The 16,722-nt window shown below is 63.3% G+C and overlaps 1 protein-coding gene across 1 annotated transcript in view; it reads left to right on the forward strand.

The window, feature by feature from the left end:
* Positions 1-16,722, forward strand: part of RAI1 (retinoic acid induced 1) — a 120,603-nt gene that overhangs the window by 96,673 nt on the left and 7,208 nt on the right. Inside the window, exon 3 of the mRNA XM_049637992.1 lies at positions 7,516-13,063. Coding sequence (XP_049493949.1) covers positions 7,532-13,063 — 5,532 coding nt within the window. The 5' untranslated portion in view covers positions 7,516-7,531. The remainder of the gene's footprint in view (positions 1-7,515; positions 13,064-16,722) is intronic.

Consider the following 16,722-nt stretch of genomic DNA (forward strand, 5'->3'; position numbering starts at 1 on the left):
CATCAGGCTGCATTCTGGTGGGGGAGGCACACGTAACACAGCTCATTACACCATTAATTATGTAATTGCCACTGTGATAAGTGCCACCAGGGAACCCCGCAGGGACCCAGCAAGGGGGGGGGGGGGCGGGGCAGGCAGCAAGGCCTCCTCATTTGGTGCCTGGGGTGGAATATGCCCTGAAGGTTGTTAGCACCCCTGGGGCCTCAGCTCCCCCACGGCTCCTCCTTTCCAGCGCTCCTCAGCTCTACCCTGCGGCTCCACAACATCGCTGGTTCGTGCTGGTCTCAGGACTTCTCCCAGGGGCCAGGGAAGGTTCTGGGTGCTCCTCCTGTTCTCATTCCTTCACACTGAGCTCCTGCGCCTGCCATTGAGCACGTGCGAGGTGCCCAAATTCTCCCAACAAGGCCCTGGCTCTGCCCTAGCAAAGCTCTGTGTGCCTCAGTTACACAGCGTTTGACCCCTGGGAGCTTGTGATGGTGTCAGCCCACATGGCTTCTCCCGAACTCCGGGTGTTAGGACTTTTAAAAAAAAATTTTTTTTTTTAATGTTTATTTTTGAGACAGAGAGAGACAGAGCGTGAACGGGGGAGGGTCAGAGAGAGGGAGACACAGAATCTGAAACAGGCTCCAGGCTCTGAGCTGTCAGCACAGAGCCCAACGCGGGACTCGAACTCACGGACCGCGAGATCATGACCTGAGCCGAAGTCGGCCGCTTAACCGACTGAGCCACCCAGGCGCCCCAAGACTTTTTACTTGGTTGATAGCATATATTAAAAGGCGAGACTTCCCTTTAAATGCATGTACATGTGAAATATAACTCAGAAGCTCTGGAGTTCAGTGGGGCTCCCCCTCGCTTTGGGACCGGGACCCTTAGTTTGCCTCCGTCCCCACCTGCTCACTTCACTCACGGGCATCGCCTGCCAGGCCCGAAGGAGATTGTTCTTTGTCGAATGAATGAGGGGTTGTGGCGATAAGCCTCCCGTGCCCCCCCCCCCCCCCCCACCCCCACCCCGGCATTCGTTTTGCCATCGACTGCTTGTTCTGGATATTTTCTAGAGTTAATGTCACATTTACACATTATTCGTTCAACAAATATTTATTGTTCTGGGATACGGGGATGTAGCTGCGAACAAAACCGGCCAAAATGCCTGCTGTCACGGAACTGTAGTTCTAAGAGGAGAGACCAGTCAAAAAGCCCGCCAGCCACATGGCGTACTAAAAGGAGGTGAGCACTTGGTAGGAGCAGGAGAGGAGGAGCGCAAGGGGTGCTCTTCCAAGCACAGTGCTCAGAGAGGGGTACCGGGGAGGGTGACCTGAGCAAAGGCTTAGAGTCGAGGAGCAAGCTATGTAGATATCAGAATGGTATTCCTAGCAGATGAAACAGCCAGTGCAAAGGCCCTGAGGCCCGGGGAGGCGAAAAGGTTTGCCCAAAGCCACAGAGTCCACAGCGGCACAGGCCACTGGTTTGGGGCCTTGGTGCTTCCACTTCCGCAGGGAAGTGACAGTCCCTTGGGGCACATGGGACAAGCTGGGGTGAGAGGTTGGGCTCTCTCTCGCCACCTTTGCCTCTCCTCAAAGCCAGCAGACACCCAGATCCAATGTCGTATCCACACTGTGCAGTTGCCTACAAGACCAGGGACTTCTGGGGGTTTGGTGGAGAGGCTAGCAGAGCAGACTGGGAGACCCCCTGTGGGTCCCTGAATGTGTGGGCCACCAGACCCCAGGCCTCTTAGCTGTTTGCATCTCAGCAGTCAATGCCTCCCATTTTTCTGGTCCTCATTTTGACGATGGGGAGAGGTGGTGATTTTGTTTTTCTTGGATGGTGAATAAAATGATCTAAAAACAATTCCTGTTCACAAGAGACTGGTAAGTACGGAGCTGAGAATAGTTGAGCCCTCCCCACCCCAGGGGGGCTCTGGAGTACCAAGGGCACAGCTGCTGCTGAATCCCTTCTTGCTACCCCCACAGCTCCCAGTGGGGGAGGGCTGGCTGGCCATGTGCCCCTTCACCACACCTGGACCGTGCCCCCCCCCCCAACCCCCGACGGCCCAGATCTGTGGGCCTGCTGGCCACCGCATCCCAGAAACCACACCATGGGGCAGTGGGGTGTGGGTGCGGAGCGGGGCTCAGCTTTAGAAGTCAGGCACCCAAGTTGAGATCTGGCTTCTGCTGCCCAGTCGCTGGGCTGTGGGACTTCCGCGGTGGCTCTTCCTGGAAATGGTGTTGTGGCTTCCTAGCTGGGCCTGGAGCTTCCAGGAGTTAGCACACTCCATACACCCTGCCTGTGCCCCAGGGCCGGGTGGGGCGACCTCCTGGTGGGTTAGACCCTGAGGACGAGATATTCGAGTGCCTTAGGAGGGTCTCTGGGGCCTCCGCAGCTGGGTCCTTGGAATAGACCGCGTTGGTGGGCTTTGAGGGAAGGCTTTTCAAACGTCTGGAGTGTCCAGAAGCCTCTGCTCCCTATTCAGACCTCCTCCAAAGAGCCCTGAGATCCCCGCCTCACCGGGGGGCTCCTAGTCTCAGCTACAGAGCCTGGCTGGGGACCCGCCTGATGTCTGGAGAGCATGGTGAGGCAGCCTTCCATGGCAGTTTCCAGGCAGTTTCTTGTCCTTCTTGCCTAATATTCAGGACCTCCAGCCCCCAGCTCCTCCCACCCAAGGGCTGTAGAGGGGTATGGTGGATTGGGTTCTTCTGAGAGCACACATGGATGCCCACCATGAGAAGGGGTGCATGCCATGTGTGTTGGGGGGGAGCGCCCACACGAGGTGGTCTCCAGAGACCATCCTTTGAGGTGGGGCTGCCTTGTTCTCTGGGATTCTTTCTGCCCCAGGATCGTTCCCCTGTGCCCCAGGCAAGGCTCTCCCAGCTGGCTCCAGTCCCTCCCTCCCAACGAGCCCCTGGGCCCGAGGACCCTAACCTGTCCCAGGGGCCTGCAGGGACTGGGCTGTTTGTCTTGTGTGCTCCTTGGGAGCTCGTCCCTTCCCCTGTTCAAGCCAGGCCCTTAGTATTCAAGATAGACCCCACAGGACAGCAGGAAACCTGGCTAGTGATTTATCATTTTAATCAAGGCTTCATATTTAGTATTCATTACCCACCGCAGATGGGGAGGCTTGAGGTGGTCCTACATTCTTCACTCCTCCCTGGACACCCCCCGGCCCCATCCCCAGCCTCTTGACCCAGGTAACTTCCTCCTTCCTAGTTCCCAGGCCTTGAGTGGGTTGGGTTTTTACATTTTTCCCCTGCAGCTACAAATCAGGAAACCGGGTCATAAAACAACCTTGGATAAGTGGGTGGGATGGAACCAGTGGCCTCAGAGCCGCTGCTGGGAAACAGAAAGCTTCCTTCTCTCTCTCCTTTCCTTCCTCTCTCTTCCTCTCCGTCTCCCCACCCTTCCCTTCTCCCACCACCCCTCGCTCTCAGGAAAACCTCCAGCCACAGCCTCCCAGCTGGGTTCCATCAGGTCCCCTGTGGGGGCCGTGGCCGCTCTGGCCCACACTGTGCCCGTGTCCCTGACCAGGGGGACTGCCCTGGGGGAACTGGAGGGGCTGCGGGCCCAGGGACAGCAGTTACCATGGTGATAGTGGGAGGCCAGTGAGCACCACTGCTCATGAGTGGACCTCCCTAAGGTGGGTCTGGCTCCCTGAATAAAAGGGGGGTCCTGGCCTGGTTTTCAGGGCCTCACATGCTGCAGAGGGGACCGCTGCCCTTCCCTGGCAGCACCTTCTTGCTGTCACACTCCGAGATGTCTTCCTCTAGTTGGGAGTTCTTGGTGTGGGGTCCAGGGGAAGGGACGTGCACCCTTGGTCTGGTCGCAGCTGCCGCTGCAGGCATCCCACAAAGGGAACTTCGCTGTGGGTGGGCTCGAAGGTAGGTCTCTTGCCCTCTGAACCTCACCCTTTTCTCTAGAAGGGCAGAATAGTCAAAGCATGCACTGAGCAAACCTGCACAGACTAAGCACCCAGGGCCAAAGGATGCCCCTGCGCCCTTGGACCTATAGTGCCTTTGGCAGGGAGCGGAGAGGCCTGGGCTCATCTCCCCCCACCCCTCCAGTTTCATGGCTGTGGAAATGGAGCGGGGAGGAGCAGTGAGGCCCATTGCTGTGCTAAAGGAAGTCCTGGGGCACTGGCTGCAAGGGCCGGGTCCTTGAACGAGCTTTGTGCTGTGTGTGGCCTCGAGAGCGTGCCTGTCCCTGACACGCTCAGTCCAGTGGCCGGGGAAACCAACTTCCAGGAGTTGTTATAAGGGACTTCTGTCATAAGCATTGCGGTCTGGTGCCTAGAGGACACTCAAGACTGACCTTCCCCTCGAGAACTTCAGAGATCAGGCCTTGACCAAGTGTCCACAAGAAGCAGGTGGGGGAGGCGAGGATGGGGAGGCTGGGCTGGCCCAGAGGGAGCCCCATGAGGATGTGTTAGGGGGGGTGCCCTCCCCTGACCCCCACCCCTTCTCCCTCCTGCTGAACCTACGGAGGCTGAACGCCCCAGGCTGCTCCCCCCATTGTCCCCTCTTGCCCTCCCCGGGTGGGTTCAGAGGTCACCATCTCTCTGCCAAAGGGGCCTCTCTCTGCCCCCACTCCTGGTGCCGCCCACCCCTGCCTGCCGCCTGCCTCTCTCCCCCTCCTTGTCCTTTCCTAGTGCTCTTGAAAAGTAATCATAATCATAATAATTAATAACAACAGAGCCCGTGGCAGGCCTGAGGCAGCTCTTAAAGAGCCAGAGCCCCATTTTCTCCTGGCAGATCCAGCGGACCTTGTTGGCTCAGAGAGACCCGAGACCGGCATGGCATCGGCTTTGATGCCGTGCCTTTGTTCCCGCAGCCCTCCCTCTCCCCCTCCCGCCGCCTGGGGTTGGAGGGTGGTGTTGGGGTGAGCATTTTTGCCTGCGTTCTCCATCAGGCACTGGGCTTCTTGTATTTTAATTGAACTGTCTTTTCTTAGAGATAGATGCTTTCACCGCATCCAGCTGCTCGTGTATTGGGAAACCCGCCTTTAATACGGCTCGGCTAAATTAAAAGACGCAGCAGCTGGACTGATTAAAGGGGGGGGGGGCGGGACACTGGTCCTAGTACTCTCTCTTTTTAAGTAATGTTTCTGGTAATGCATTTTGGAGAATGTGAAGAAAAATAAAAAATAAAAACATAAAAAAGCTGTAGAAATGTTAATGATATCCACAGGACACTCAGCAGGAAATGGGAGCGATCTGGGACTAATAAAAGCCGAAATGTAATTTGTGCAGATATACGAGGCACAGCCTCCAGAGTGGTCCTGGGTTTGCGCGTTTCGGGCTCATAAACACAGGCCGGGGAGGCAGAGCGCCGTAGGATGTCCTCGGGAGCGGGCCTTCCTCGCCACTGCCTGCCAGCCAGTGACACCCGAATAAAAGTGACGGCTGCTGCCAGCCGGTTGCGTGCCTGCTCGTTTCCTGTGCCCGAGCATGGGAGGGGGCCGCCCGCCCGGCAGCCTTCTCTGGAAGGTCAGGTCAGGAGGCACGGGGCCAAGCGATGCCTCCCGCTCCTCTGGGTTGGCGTGTCACAGCAGGCACCCCCTGTAACGTTTGATCCCAGCCGCCAGGGATGGGATTGAAGTGGGTCAGAAGGGCGGGCGTGCTTTTCCTTGTTGGGGTGCCTGTGATAAATCCAGGGAGAGGCGGGAGGGAAGGAGCAGGGCTGTGTTTGCCAGGGGCCTGCTGGCTTTGATGGGCCCGGTGGGAAGGGGCTTGCCTTGTGGGACACTGGTCCCCTCTGCAGCCAGGGCCTTCTGTCCCCGAGTCAGGGCCGGCTGACTGCCGAGGTCAGGGGAGGTGGGCCTGGGCCGTGCTAACAGGGCTCCCGGGGGCTTCTGGCCGCCCCAGACTGGCCCTGCTCGGCCGGATGGAGCCCCTCCCTGGGCCCCAGCACTGAGAAAGGAATCTGTGTGGGATCCAGGGGAAGAGCTGAGGAGTGAGCTGGACCTCCTGGGGGAGCCCCCATCCCCCACTCCTCATCGCTCTCTCTCCTCGTTCTCACATCTGCGCACATCCGTCCGTCCGTCTATCTCTCCTCTGTGTCTCTTTTTCATTTCTGATCCCTCCTATAACTCTGGGAGCCTGTGGCCCCCGGCAGGCCACCCCTTCCTCTTTCGGTGTTGGGAATGAACGGCTGGGAACTGGAAAGTCCCTGGTGCCCCTGTGGGGGCCTGGGCCTTTCTGTCTGCCTCTTGGCTCACCCACCAGCGGCACAGTTGTGGGTTAAATCCTGACCCCCCTGGGCCTCTGGCTGAACGCCGGACTCCTTGATGTGATTTCTCTTGAGCCTGGAACGTTCCTCGCTCCTGTCTCCATCCCTCCCTCCTTTGAGGGTCTGCTGGGGTGACCCGGCCCCCGGTCAGTTAGGGGGACCGTTAGCCTGGATGCTTTGGGCCAGCCTGTGTTTGTGACTCCGGTTGCCCTGCCCTGAAGGGCCCACTCCTTCTCCGGGGTCATTTCCTGATCCAAGATCCTGCTTTGGGGCTGGTTAGACCTCACCAGGGGCGCGAGCCCTTAAAATAGTAACCAGATGGGCTCTTGGCCTGGTGTGCCCTGATCCTGACCCTGTAGAGTCGGAGACGGGAGGGGCCGACCAGGAGGGCTGGGGCTGCGTCACACCCAGCTGTGGGGTGCTCCTCCGTGGCCAAGGGACTGCGGCTGTGTCCCCCATTAGCATGCACTCCCTCACTCTGGGCCACGTAATCTGTTTACGCACCTATGATATCAAAAACAGGAGGCAGGTGCCGCTGTCCTGCGTTACTGGGAGTCAGGGAAGGGGACGTTTTATGCCTACAATGGCTCCACAGCCCCTAATCGACGTCTGCTAGAAGGAACAGACAGATTCCAGATGGCATGGCAGTGATAGAGGAGGTGTGTGTGTGCACGCGCGTGCGGGCTGTGCGCGCGCCTCTGTGCGTCTGTGTGTGTGTGCGTCTGTGTGTGTGTGTGTGTGTGTGCGCGCTCTCTCTCTCTCTCTCTCTCTCTCCACAGGCCTTGGTGAGTAGCTTCTCTGGGCAGGGGCAAACCTTCCTTGGTCCCTGCATGGCTGGGTCACGCTTGAACACTGCCGCGCTGGGACTGGATTGCAGGACCCAGGCGGCCCCGGGGGGGGGGGGGGGGGGGGGGGGGGGGGTGGTCCCAGCCAAATGCTCTTCTTCCCGCCCGCGGGGGGGGGCGGGGGGGGGGGGGCGTGGAGGGGAGGAGCTGGCTGGGAGCAGGGTGGGGTGGCGCCTCCCGCAGCGGTGGCCATCCTTGGCAAGGCTCAGCTGGCAGCGGGCGATGTCGGAGCGGGAATTACAGAGCACACCTCCCTGACACAGAAGTTGTCAATATGTGCACAGCTGGTGGGGAGGCTCAGGCAAAGGGGAGACCGTTAAGAGCTGCGGGGAGAGGGCAGGGCGGGAGAGGGGTGGGAGGCAGGCGTTCTGAGGGGAAGGGAAATGGCCCGTCTGAATCGCTCTCCCTTCCCCCCCCCTCCCCACCCCCCCTCCCTCTCTCCCTTTCTCTTTTCACAGATAACCAGCCCGAGTCATGCAGTCTTTTCGAGAAAGGTGTGGTTTCCATGGCAAACAACAGAACTACCAGCAGACCTCACAGGAGACATCTCGCCTGGAGAATTACAGACAGCCGAGCCAGGCCGGGCTGAGCTGTGACCGGCAGCGGCTGCTGGCCAAGGACTATTATAACCCGCAGCCGTACCCGGGCTACGAGGGCGGCGCAGGCTCGGCCGCCGCCGCGGCCACCGCGCGGGGCAGCAAGGGGCTCCCCTCCCAGCAGTCCCTGCAGGGCAGGCCGGCCTTCTCGGGCTACAGCGTGCAGGACAGCAGCCCGTACCCCGGCCGCTACTCGGGTGAGGAGAGCCTGCAGGCTTGGGGGGCCCCCCAGCCGCCGCCCCCCCAGCCGCAGCCCCTGCCAGGGGGGGTGGGCAAATATGAGGACAACTTGATGAAAAAGGCCGCGGTGCCCCCCGGCAGGCAGTACCCAGAGCAGGGCGCCCAGCTGCCCTTTCGGACTCACTCCCTGCACGTCCAGCAGCAGCTGCCGCAGCCCCAGCAGCCCCTGGCGTACCCCAAACTCCAAAGGCAGAAGCTGCAGAACGACATGGCCTCACCTCTGCCCTTCCCCCAGGGCGGCCACTTCCCCCAGCACACGCAGTCCTTCCCCGCCTCCTCCACCTACTCCTCCCCGGGCCAGGGCGGCGGCGGCGGGCAGGGCGCCCACTCCTACAAGAGCTGCACCGCACCGTCCGCCCAGCCCCACGACAGGCCGCTGACAGCCACCGCCAGCCTGGCCCCGGGGCAGCGGGTCCAGAACCTTCACCCCTACCAGTCCGGCCGCCTCAGCTATGACCAACAGAAGCAGCAGCAGCAGCAGCAGCAGCAGCAGCAGGCCCTTCAGAGCCGGCACCACGCCCAGGAAACCCTCCACTACCAAAACCTCGCCAAGTACCAACACTACGGGCAGCAAGGCCCTGGCTACTGCCAGCCGGACGCGGCCGTCAGGACTCCGGAGCAGTACTATCAGACCTTCAGCCCCAGCTCTGGCCACTCGCCCGCTCGCTCCGTGGGCCGCTCCCCCTCCTACAGCTCCACCCCGTCGCCCCTGATGCCCAACCTGGAGAACTTCCCCTACAACCAGCAGGCGCTCGGCACCGGGGCCTTCCCCGCCGGCATCGCCGACCACAGCCACTTCATGCCCCTGCTCAACCCCTCCCCGACCGACGCCGCCGGCTCGGTGGACACCCAGGCTGGCAACTGCAAGCCGCTGCAGAAGGACAAGCTGCCTGAGAACCTGCTGTCGGATCTCAGCCTGCAGAGCCTCACGGCCCTGACCTCGCAGGTGGAGAACATCTCCAACACGGTCCAGCAGCTGCTGCTCTCCAAGGCGGCCGTGCCGCAGAAGAAGGGCGTCAAGAACCTGGTGTCCAGGACCCCGGAACAGCACAAGAGCCAGCACTGCAGCCCCGAGGGCAGCGGCTACTCGGCCGAGCCGGCGGGCACGCCGCTGTCCGAGCCGCTGAGCAGCACGCCGCAGTCCACGCACGCCGAGCCGCCCGAGGCCGACTACCTGAGCGGCTCCGAGGATCCGCTGGAGCGCAGCTTCCTCTACTGCAGCCAGGCCCGGGGCAGCCCCGCCAGGGTCAACAGCAACTCGAAGGCCAAGCCCGAGTCCGTGTCCACCTGCTCCGTGACGTCACCCGACGACATGTCCACCAAGTCCGACGACTCCTTCCAGAGTCTGCACAGCAGCCTGCCGCTCGACAGCTTCTCCAAGTTCGTGGCGGGCGAGCGGGACTGCCCGCGGCTGCTGCTCAGCGCCCTGGCGCAGGAGGACCTGGCGTCCGAGATCCTGGGGCTGCAGGAGGCCATCGGCGAGAAGGCCGACAAGGCCTGGGCCGAGCCGCCCGGCCTGGCCAAGGACGCCGGCAAGCCCCCCTTCTCGCTGGAGAACCACAGCGCCTGCCTGGACTCCGTGGCCAAGAACGCGTGGCCGCGGCCAGGGGAGCCGGAGGCCCTGCCCGAGTCCTTGCAGCTGGACAAGGGTGGCAGCGCCAAGGACTTCAGCCCGGGGCTGTTTGAAGACCCCTCTGTGGGCTTCGCCACCCCTGACCCCAAGAAGACGGCCGGTCCCCTCTCCTTCAGCAGCAAGCCCACCCTGGGGGCCGCGGTGTCGGACCCTGCCGCCGCGGCTTTTGACTGCTTCCCGGACACGACCGCCGCCGGCTCCGCGGATGGCGCCAACCCCTTTGCCTGGCCCGAGGAAAACCTGGGGGACGCCTGTCCCCGGTGGGGCCTCCACCCCAGTGAGCTCACCAAGGGCCTGGAGCAGGGCGGGAAGGCCTCGGATGGCGTGGGCAAGGAGAACGCCCACGAGGCTTCGGCCTGCCCGGTCTTCCAGGAGGAGGAGCCCCCCGGGGAGAAGGCCACGGTGCCTCGGGACTCCGAGCAGGAGGAGGCGGGTGGGGTGAAGGAGGAGGTGGGCGGGCTGCTGCAGTGCCCCGAGGTGGGCAAGGCCGACAGGTGGCTGGAGGAGGGCCGGCACTGCTGCTCAGCGGCCGACTTCGGGGACCTCCCCCTGCTGCCACCCACCGGGAGGAAAGACGACCTGGAGGCCGAGGAGGAGTACTCCTCCCTGTGTGAGCTCCTGGGCAGCCCCGAGCAGAGGCCCGGCATGCAGGACCCGCTGTCGCCGAAGGCCCCGCTGATGTGCACCAAGGAGGAGGTGGAGGGAGTGCTGGACACCAAGGCCGGCTGGGGCTCCCCGTGCCACCTCTCCGGGGAGTCTGTCATTTTGCTGGGCCCCACCGTGGGCGCGGAGTCGAAGGTCCAGAGTTGGTTCGAGTCCTCCCTGTCCCACATGAAGCCAGGCGAAGAAGGACCCGACGGGGCGCTGGCTCCAGGGGACTCCGCCACCCTGGCCCCGGACGCCTCCCTGGCCCAGAAGCCGAACAAGCCCGCTGTGCCCGAGGCTCCCATTGCCAAGAAAGAGCCTGTGCCGCGCGGCAAAAGTTTACGGAGCCGGCGGGTGCACCGGGGGCTGCCCGAGGCCGAGGACTCCCCGTGCAGGGCGCCTGTGCTGCCCAAAGACCTCCTGCTCCCCGAATCCTGCACAGGGCCCCCCCAGGGACAGATGGAAGGAGCAGGAGCCCCGGGTCGGGGGGCCTCAGAAGGGCTCCCCAGGATGTGCACACGCTCCTTCACGGCCCTGAGTGAGCCCCGCACACCTGGACCCCCGGGCCTCACCACCACCCCCGCGCCCCCAGACAAACTGGGGGGCAAGCAGCGAGCCGCCTTCAAGTCTGGCAAGCGGGTGGGCAAGCCGTCACCCAAGGCGGCATCCAGCCCCAGTAACCCGGCCGCCCTGCCCGTGGCCTCCGACAGCAGCCCCATGGGCTCCAAGACCAAGGAAACAGACTCGCCCGGCACCCCGGGCAAGGACCAGCGCTCCATGATCCTGCGGTCCCGCACGAAAACCCAGGAAGTGTTCCACTCCAAGAGACGGCGGCCCTCAGAGAGCCGGCTCCCCAACTGCCGTGCCACCAAGAAGCTCCTCGCCAACAACCACCTGCCCGCCACGTTCAAGGTCGCCGGCAGCCCCCAGAAGGAGGGCAGGGCCAGCCAGCGGGCGAGGGTCCCCAAGCCCGGGGCAGGCAGCAAGCTCTCCGATCGGTCCCTCCACTCACTCAAAAGGAAGTCAGCCTTCATGGCGCCTGTCCCCACCAAGAAGCGGAACCTGGTTTTGCGTAGCGGCGGTGGGGGGGACGTGAAGGAGGAGGGAGCCGAGGACTCCTCCACCCTCTTCAAGAGGATGTCTTCCCCCAAGAAGGCCAAGCCCACCAAGGGCAACAGTGAGCCCGCCGTGAAGCCCCCGCCCCCGGAGACCCCGGATGCCTGCCTGAAGCTCGCCTCGCGGGCGGCCTTCCAGGGGGCCATGAAGACCAAGGTGCTGCCGCCCCGGAAAGGCCGGGGCCTGAAGTTGGAGGCCATCGTGCAGAAGATCACCTCGCCCAGCCTGAAAAAGTTTGCGTGCAAAACGCCGGGGGCCCCTCCTGGTAATCCTCTGAGCCCATCTCTCCCTGAGAAGGACCGAGGGCTCAAGAGCGCCGGGGGCAGCCCAGTTGGGGCAGGCGAAGGTCTCTTAAATGTGGGCACCGGGCAGAAGCTCCCAGCAGCTTCGGGGGCCGACCCGTTATGCAGAAATCCAACCAACAGATCCTTAAAAGGCAAACTCCTGAACAGTAAGAAACTGTCCTCGACTGACTGTTTCAAAACTGAGGCCTTCACGTCCCCGGAGGCCCTGTTGCCCGGGGGGACTGCCCTGGCGCCTAAGAAGAGAAGCCGGAAAGGCAGGGCCGGAGCCCTCGGACTCCCTAAAGGTCCCCTGGAGAAGCGGCCCCACCTAGGCCCGGCTCTGCTCCTGACTCCCCGAGACAGGGCCAATGGCACTCAGGGGGGCGGTGAGGACAGCTCTGGTGGAGGAGGCAAGAAGCCAAAGACGGAGGAGCTGGGCCTGGCCTCCCAGTCCCCTGAGGGCCGGCCCTGCCAGCCCCAGACAAGGGCGCAGAAGCAGCCGGGCCATGCCAACTACGCCAGCTATTCCAAGCGCAAGCGCCTCACTCGGGGCCGGGCCAAGAACACCACCTCCTCCCCCTGTAAGGGGCGCGCCAAGCGGCGGCGGCAGCAGCAGGTGCTGCCCCTGGATCCCGCAGAGCCTGAAATCCGCCTCAAGTACATTTCCTCCTGCAAGCGGCTTCGAGCAGACAGCCGCACCCCGGCCTTCTCGCCCTTTGTGCGGGTGGAGAAGAGAGACGCGTTCACCACCATATGCACTGTCGTCAACTCCCCGGGGGAGGAGCCCAAGCCCCACAGGAAGCCTTCCTCCTCTGCCTCCTCTTCCTCATCCTCGTGCTCCTTCTCCTTGGATGCGACCGGGGCCTCCCTGGCCACGCTCCCCGGAGGCTCTGTCCTGCAGCCACGCCCCTCCCTGCCCCTGTCCTCCACCATGCATCTGGGGCCCGTGGTTTCCAAGGCCCTGAGTACCTCTTGCCTTGTTTGCTGCCTCTGCCAAAACCCGGCCAACTTCAAGGACCTCGGGGACCTCTGTGGGCCCTACTACCCTGAACACTGCCTCCCCAAAAAGAAGCCAAAACTCAAGGAGAAGGTGCGGCCGGAGGGCACCTGTGGGGAGGCCTCGCCGCCCCTCGAGAGAACACTCAAAGACCTTGAATGTGCCGCCGCCGCCGCCGCCCCTGGAAAAGCCCCGAGGCCCGACGGCCCGGCCGACGCCGCCAAGCAGGGCTCCCTGCGCACCAGCGCCCGGGGCCTGTCCCGGCGGCTGCAGAGCTGTTACTGCTGCGACGGTCGGGGGGATGGGGGCGAGGAGGTGGCCCCAGCTGACAAGAGCCGCAAGCATGACTGCAGCAAGGAGCCGCCGGCAGAGCCTGGCGGGGACACCCAGGAGCACTGGGTGCACGAGGCCTGCGCCGTGTGGACGGGCGGGGTCTACCTGGTAGCCGGGAAGCTCTTTGGGCTGCAGGAGGCCATGAAGGTGGCCGTGGACATGGTAAGAGGCCAGCCCAGGTGCGGTGGGGGAGCTCAGGGTCCGCAGCTCAGGCAGGCAGGCAGTTGGGAATCCCCCCTCATCTCTCCGGTGCCACGGTTTGGGCCAAACACACCCACGATCACAGACTCACGCGTCAGGCGCTCGGGGGTGGAGTCGAACGGAGGCAGCGCGGGCTCGCCCACCCCTGTCCAGGACTTGCAGCTTCAGCCCCTCAGCACCCGGCCCGTCCCCCATACACACACCTGACACCCACCGTCGGGCTCCGGTCGCCCACCCCCAACCCCCAGTCCACCTGGCCCCGTCTGGTGCCATGAGCTGACACGCCAACACCCCCCCCAAAACAGGCAGCCTCCCAGAATTGAACATCCGGGCAGCCTAAAAAAAGCAGGTGCCCCCCCTTCCAGTACGTGTCTCCTTGGCCTCTGAGGTGGAGCACGGGCCGAGGGAAAGAGCCTCTCGGGAGGTGTTTGGGATGTGTCCCCCTCCCAGGGCCGGGTGGTCTGGGAACCTCTCGTGAAACAGTCACAAAATGCTCCTTGAGGAACCGTCACTGAGGTCCCTGAGCAAGAACGCAGGCTGGCTTTTCGGTTCAGACCCCGGCACCGCCCGTCACGCACCGTGTGACTCTGGGCGTGGGGCTCAGCCCCTCTGTGCCTCCGTGTCCTCCTCTCTAACGCGGGCAGGGTGGGTCCCCGCCGCGGAGGGGCTGTGGGGCCCGAGCGGGTTCGTGCCCGTGAAACTGTCAGAGCCGTGCCTGGCCTCCGTGCCCGCCGACCGTCCTCTGCTCTCTGCTAGGCCCAGTGATAGCGGCTGGGCCACATCACACTAGGTGATGCCGCCAGTCCGGCTACCGGGGGATCTTGCTCCTCACGCTCCCTTCTGAGGGGTGCGGGCGGCCGGAGTGAGCAGGCAGCTGGGGGCGCATCTGGGAGCCCCCTCAGGTCTGCCTGGTGGCAGTCGGCGGAATGTGCCCGGGACGTGGTGGTGGGGCCAGCATTCTGTTCCTGAGGCCTGTGCTCTTGCCCTCCCCCTCCCCCACTTGGCCCACCCCCCTCCTACTGCCTGTGCTGGGGGTCCCCACCCCCAGCCACTGGGACCCGCCCCTGTGCCCGAGGGCCTCAGCCTCCCCTCCTTTTCTGCACCAGACCTTACACAGCCCCGGGGGCATGGTTAGAGACCTCTCTGCGCCCAGGCTTCCAGCCTGACTGAGGCAACCCCAGTTCCCAACAGGACATCTGCTACTTTGTCTTCCTCTCTCCCTGTCTCCTTCTCTCTCTCTCTCTCTCTCTCTCTCTCTCTCTCTCTCTCTCACTGGCTCCCGGCTCCTGCCCAACCTGTCTGACATAGGCTCAAGTCTCTCCCATCATTAAAAAGTAATACCCTCAGATCACCGCCTCCCCCCTCCAGCACGCACGCACGGCCCGCCCACCCCCCCGCGACTCTGGCCTGCCTGTGCTGCCTCTCTGAGCCGGGGCCTGATCCAGCCTTTTCCCAGCCACCTGCACCCATCGTGGTGGGTAAGCTGCCCACGTGCCCCCAGCCTGTTCCGGGCGCCCTGGTCTCACCTCGCGGACCCGCACGCGAGTCCTGTTGGGCCGACGAGGAAGCCGGGGTCACAGCGGCGCCGTGCCTTCCTGGTGTCCCGTGGCTGTTGAGTACCGGAGCTGGAAGTCAGCCCGGTCGGCCCATCTCTGCCCGCTGTGCCCTACGCCAAAAACGGTGTGGTAGCCTGGCACCACCGGGGGCCTCCCCGGGAAGGTCGGGACGGGGCCGCGGCAAGGACACACAGCAGCAGGCACCTGCCGTTCGCCGGCCGCACCTCCCTCCCTCACCGGAGGCAGCTCAGATGGGATCTGAAGGGCCGCCGAGCCAGAGATGGTCCAGCCAGGCCGGGGCTTGTGAGCCTCAGAGGGGATCATTAAGGCAGCCCCCCCCCCCCCCCCCCCAGCCGGAGGAGCAGACCGTGCCACAGAACGCTCTGGAGAGACGGGCGGGCTCTGGGACTTCTGAGGGGCACGGCTCCATGCCCCCTGCTCCCATAGCCCGGGCATCCTAGGCCTCCTGTCCCTGCCAAGACCTCTTGCTGCCTGGACAGCTCAGTGGCAGCACACTCCCTTAGAGAGACGCAGACCCGGGTTCGAATCGCAGCTCTGCTGAGGGCAGGTTCTGTGACTCCAGCAAGTCACTGGCCCCTGCGAACCTCAGGAGGCCAAACCCCGCTGGCAGGGCCGCAGGGTTGAGGGGCTGTGGGGGTGGTCTTCCCTCCCCAGCACGCAGTAGGGGCCCTGTGCATCAGGGCTCCAGGCCCCGGCACACCTGTTGCTACCTTGGCCTCACTTTTGCTCTCTGGGGGACAGAACTTCCGTGTGGCCCCTCGGGGGCAGCCCCGTTTCTTCTCTGTCCCCTCCCGAGAGCCCCCACACGGCTTGCTGTCCCTGAGCCCTACCATGCCCACCCCCTGGGACCTCGGGTTCTCTCTCCACCAGCCTGGAGGCCTTTGTCAGGTTCACAAGCCCTGCCGGGGGAGCAGAGGATCAGAGCCTGGGTGTGACGGTCAGAAGGGCCCAAGGCCTCTGTCCCTCTGTCCCTTGATTTCTTCACGTCTGCAGTGCCACTCGGGATTGGGGGAGGGAGGGACACGGTGCAGGCATGGTAGCGTGAGGCTGCTCTTGCGCCTGTTGTCCTGTAAGCGACAAAAGCCCTGAGGCCGCAGCCCTGGTTTGGGCCCCAGTCCTGCCTTATTCCCTCCTTGTGGGCCAGAAATTGAGGGAATTTGGGGCCTCACGGTCCCAGGAGATCTCAGCCCTGACCGCAAGGAAACTGCGCGTCTAAAGGCATTGTATGAAAACCTGATGTTCCAGAATATACCCAGCCCCCATCCCTGCACCTCCCCGCTCCCAGCTTGATGCCAGAGGGAGCATTCCTGGGCATCTTCCCCAGGAAGGTGGGGAAAGACTCTCATTCCTAGTCTCCCCCAGATGCTGGGGATGGGATCTGTCTTAGTCCAGGGACCTGGCATGGAGCCCCTGCCTCGAACAGTATGGGGGGGTGATCGCCAGCCTGTGCTCCAGCCGGGCAGCTGGGCTCAAAGCCCGGCTCGGCGACTTAGGGGCTGTGTGCCCTCAGGCAGTTTAATCAGTCTCTCTGAGCTCTCGTTGGTAACCTGGGTAGAATTACGAGCATATCAACATAAGGTTATGGGGAGGCTGCTTCCAGGCACATGGGGCACATTGTAAGCTGCCGTCACCTGTCGGTAGCTTAGCAACCACAGCTTAGTCCTGCCACAGCTGCGCTGCCCTCCTGTGCACTGCCCTCCCCAACCCATACAGTGAGGCTTCTCGTTTTGCGTCGCCTCCTTGGCATCGCCCAGCCGTCCCGGCCACGTCCCTGTTCAGACAAGTGGGCCGGGCGTGGGGCAGAGTGGGCTGGCCGCTGTGCTGCCTCGCGTGAGATTTACATCACCTCGGCATGTCAGGACTGGCTGTGTCCTCTTCTCCGGGGATCTGGCGAGGATGAGGGGCCCATCGAAGGGCGGGAGAGTGTCTTTCTGGGTAGAAAGCAATGCTTCTTGCCTTCACTCTTGCCTGGAGCGGAAGCCTCAGTTTCACCATCTAGAAAATGGGGTTTGTGAAAGTTACCTGCCTGAAGGGCCGGTGGGA

Source organism: Panthera uncia, chromosome E1, assembly GCF_023721935.1.
Source record: "Panthera uncia isolate 11264 chromosome E1, Puncia_PCG_1.0, whole genome shotgun sequence".
NCBI classification, from domain to species: domain Eukaryota; kingdom Metazoa; phylum Chordata; class Mammalia; order Carnivora; family Felidae; genus Panthera; species Panthera uncia.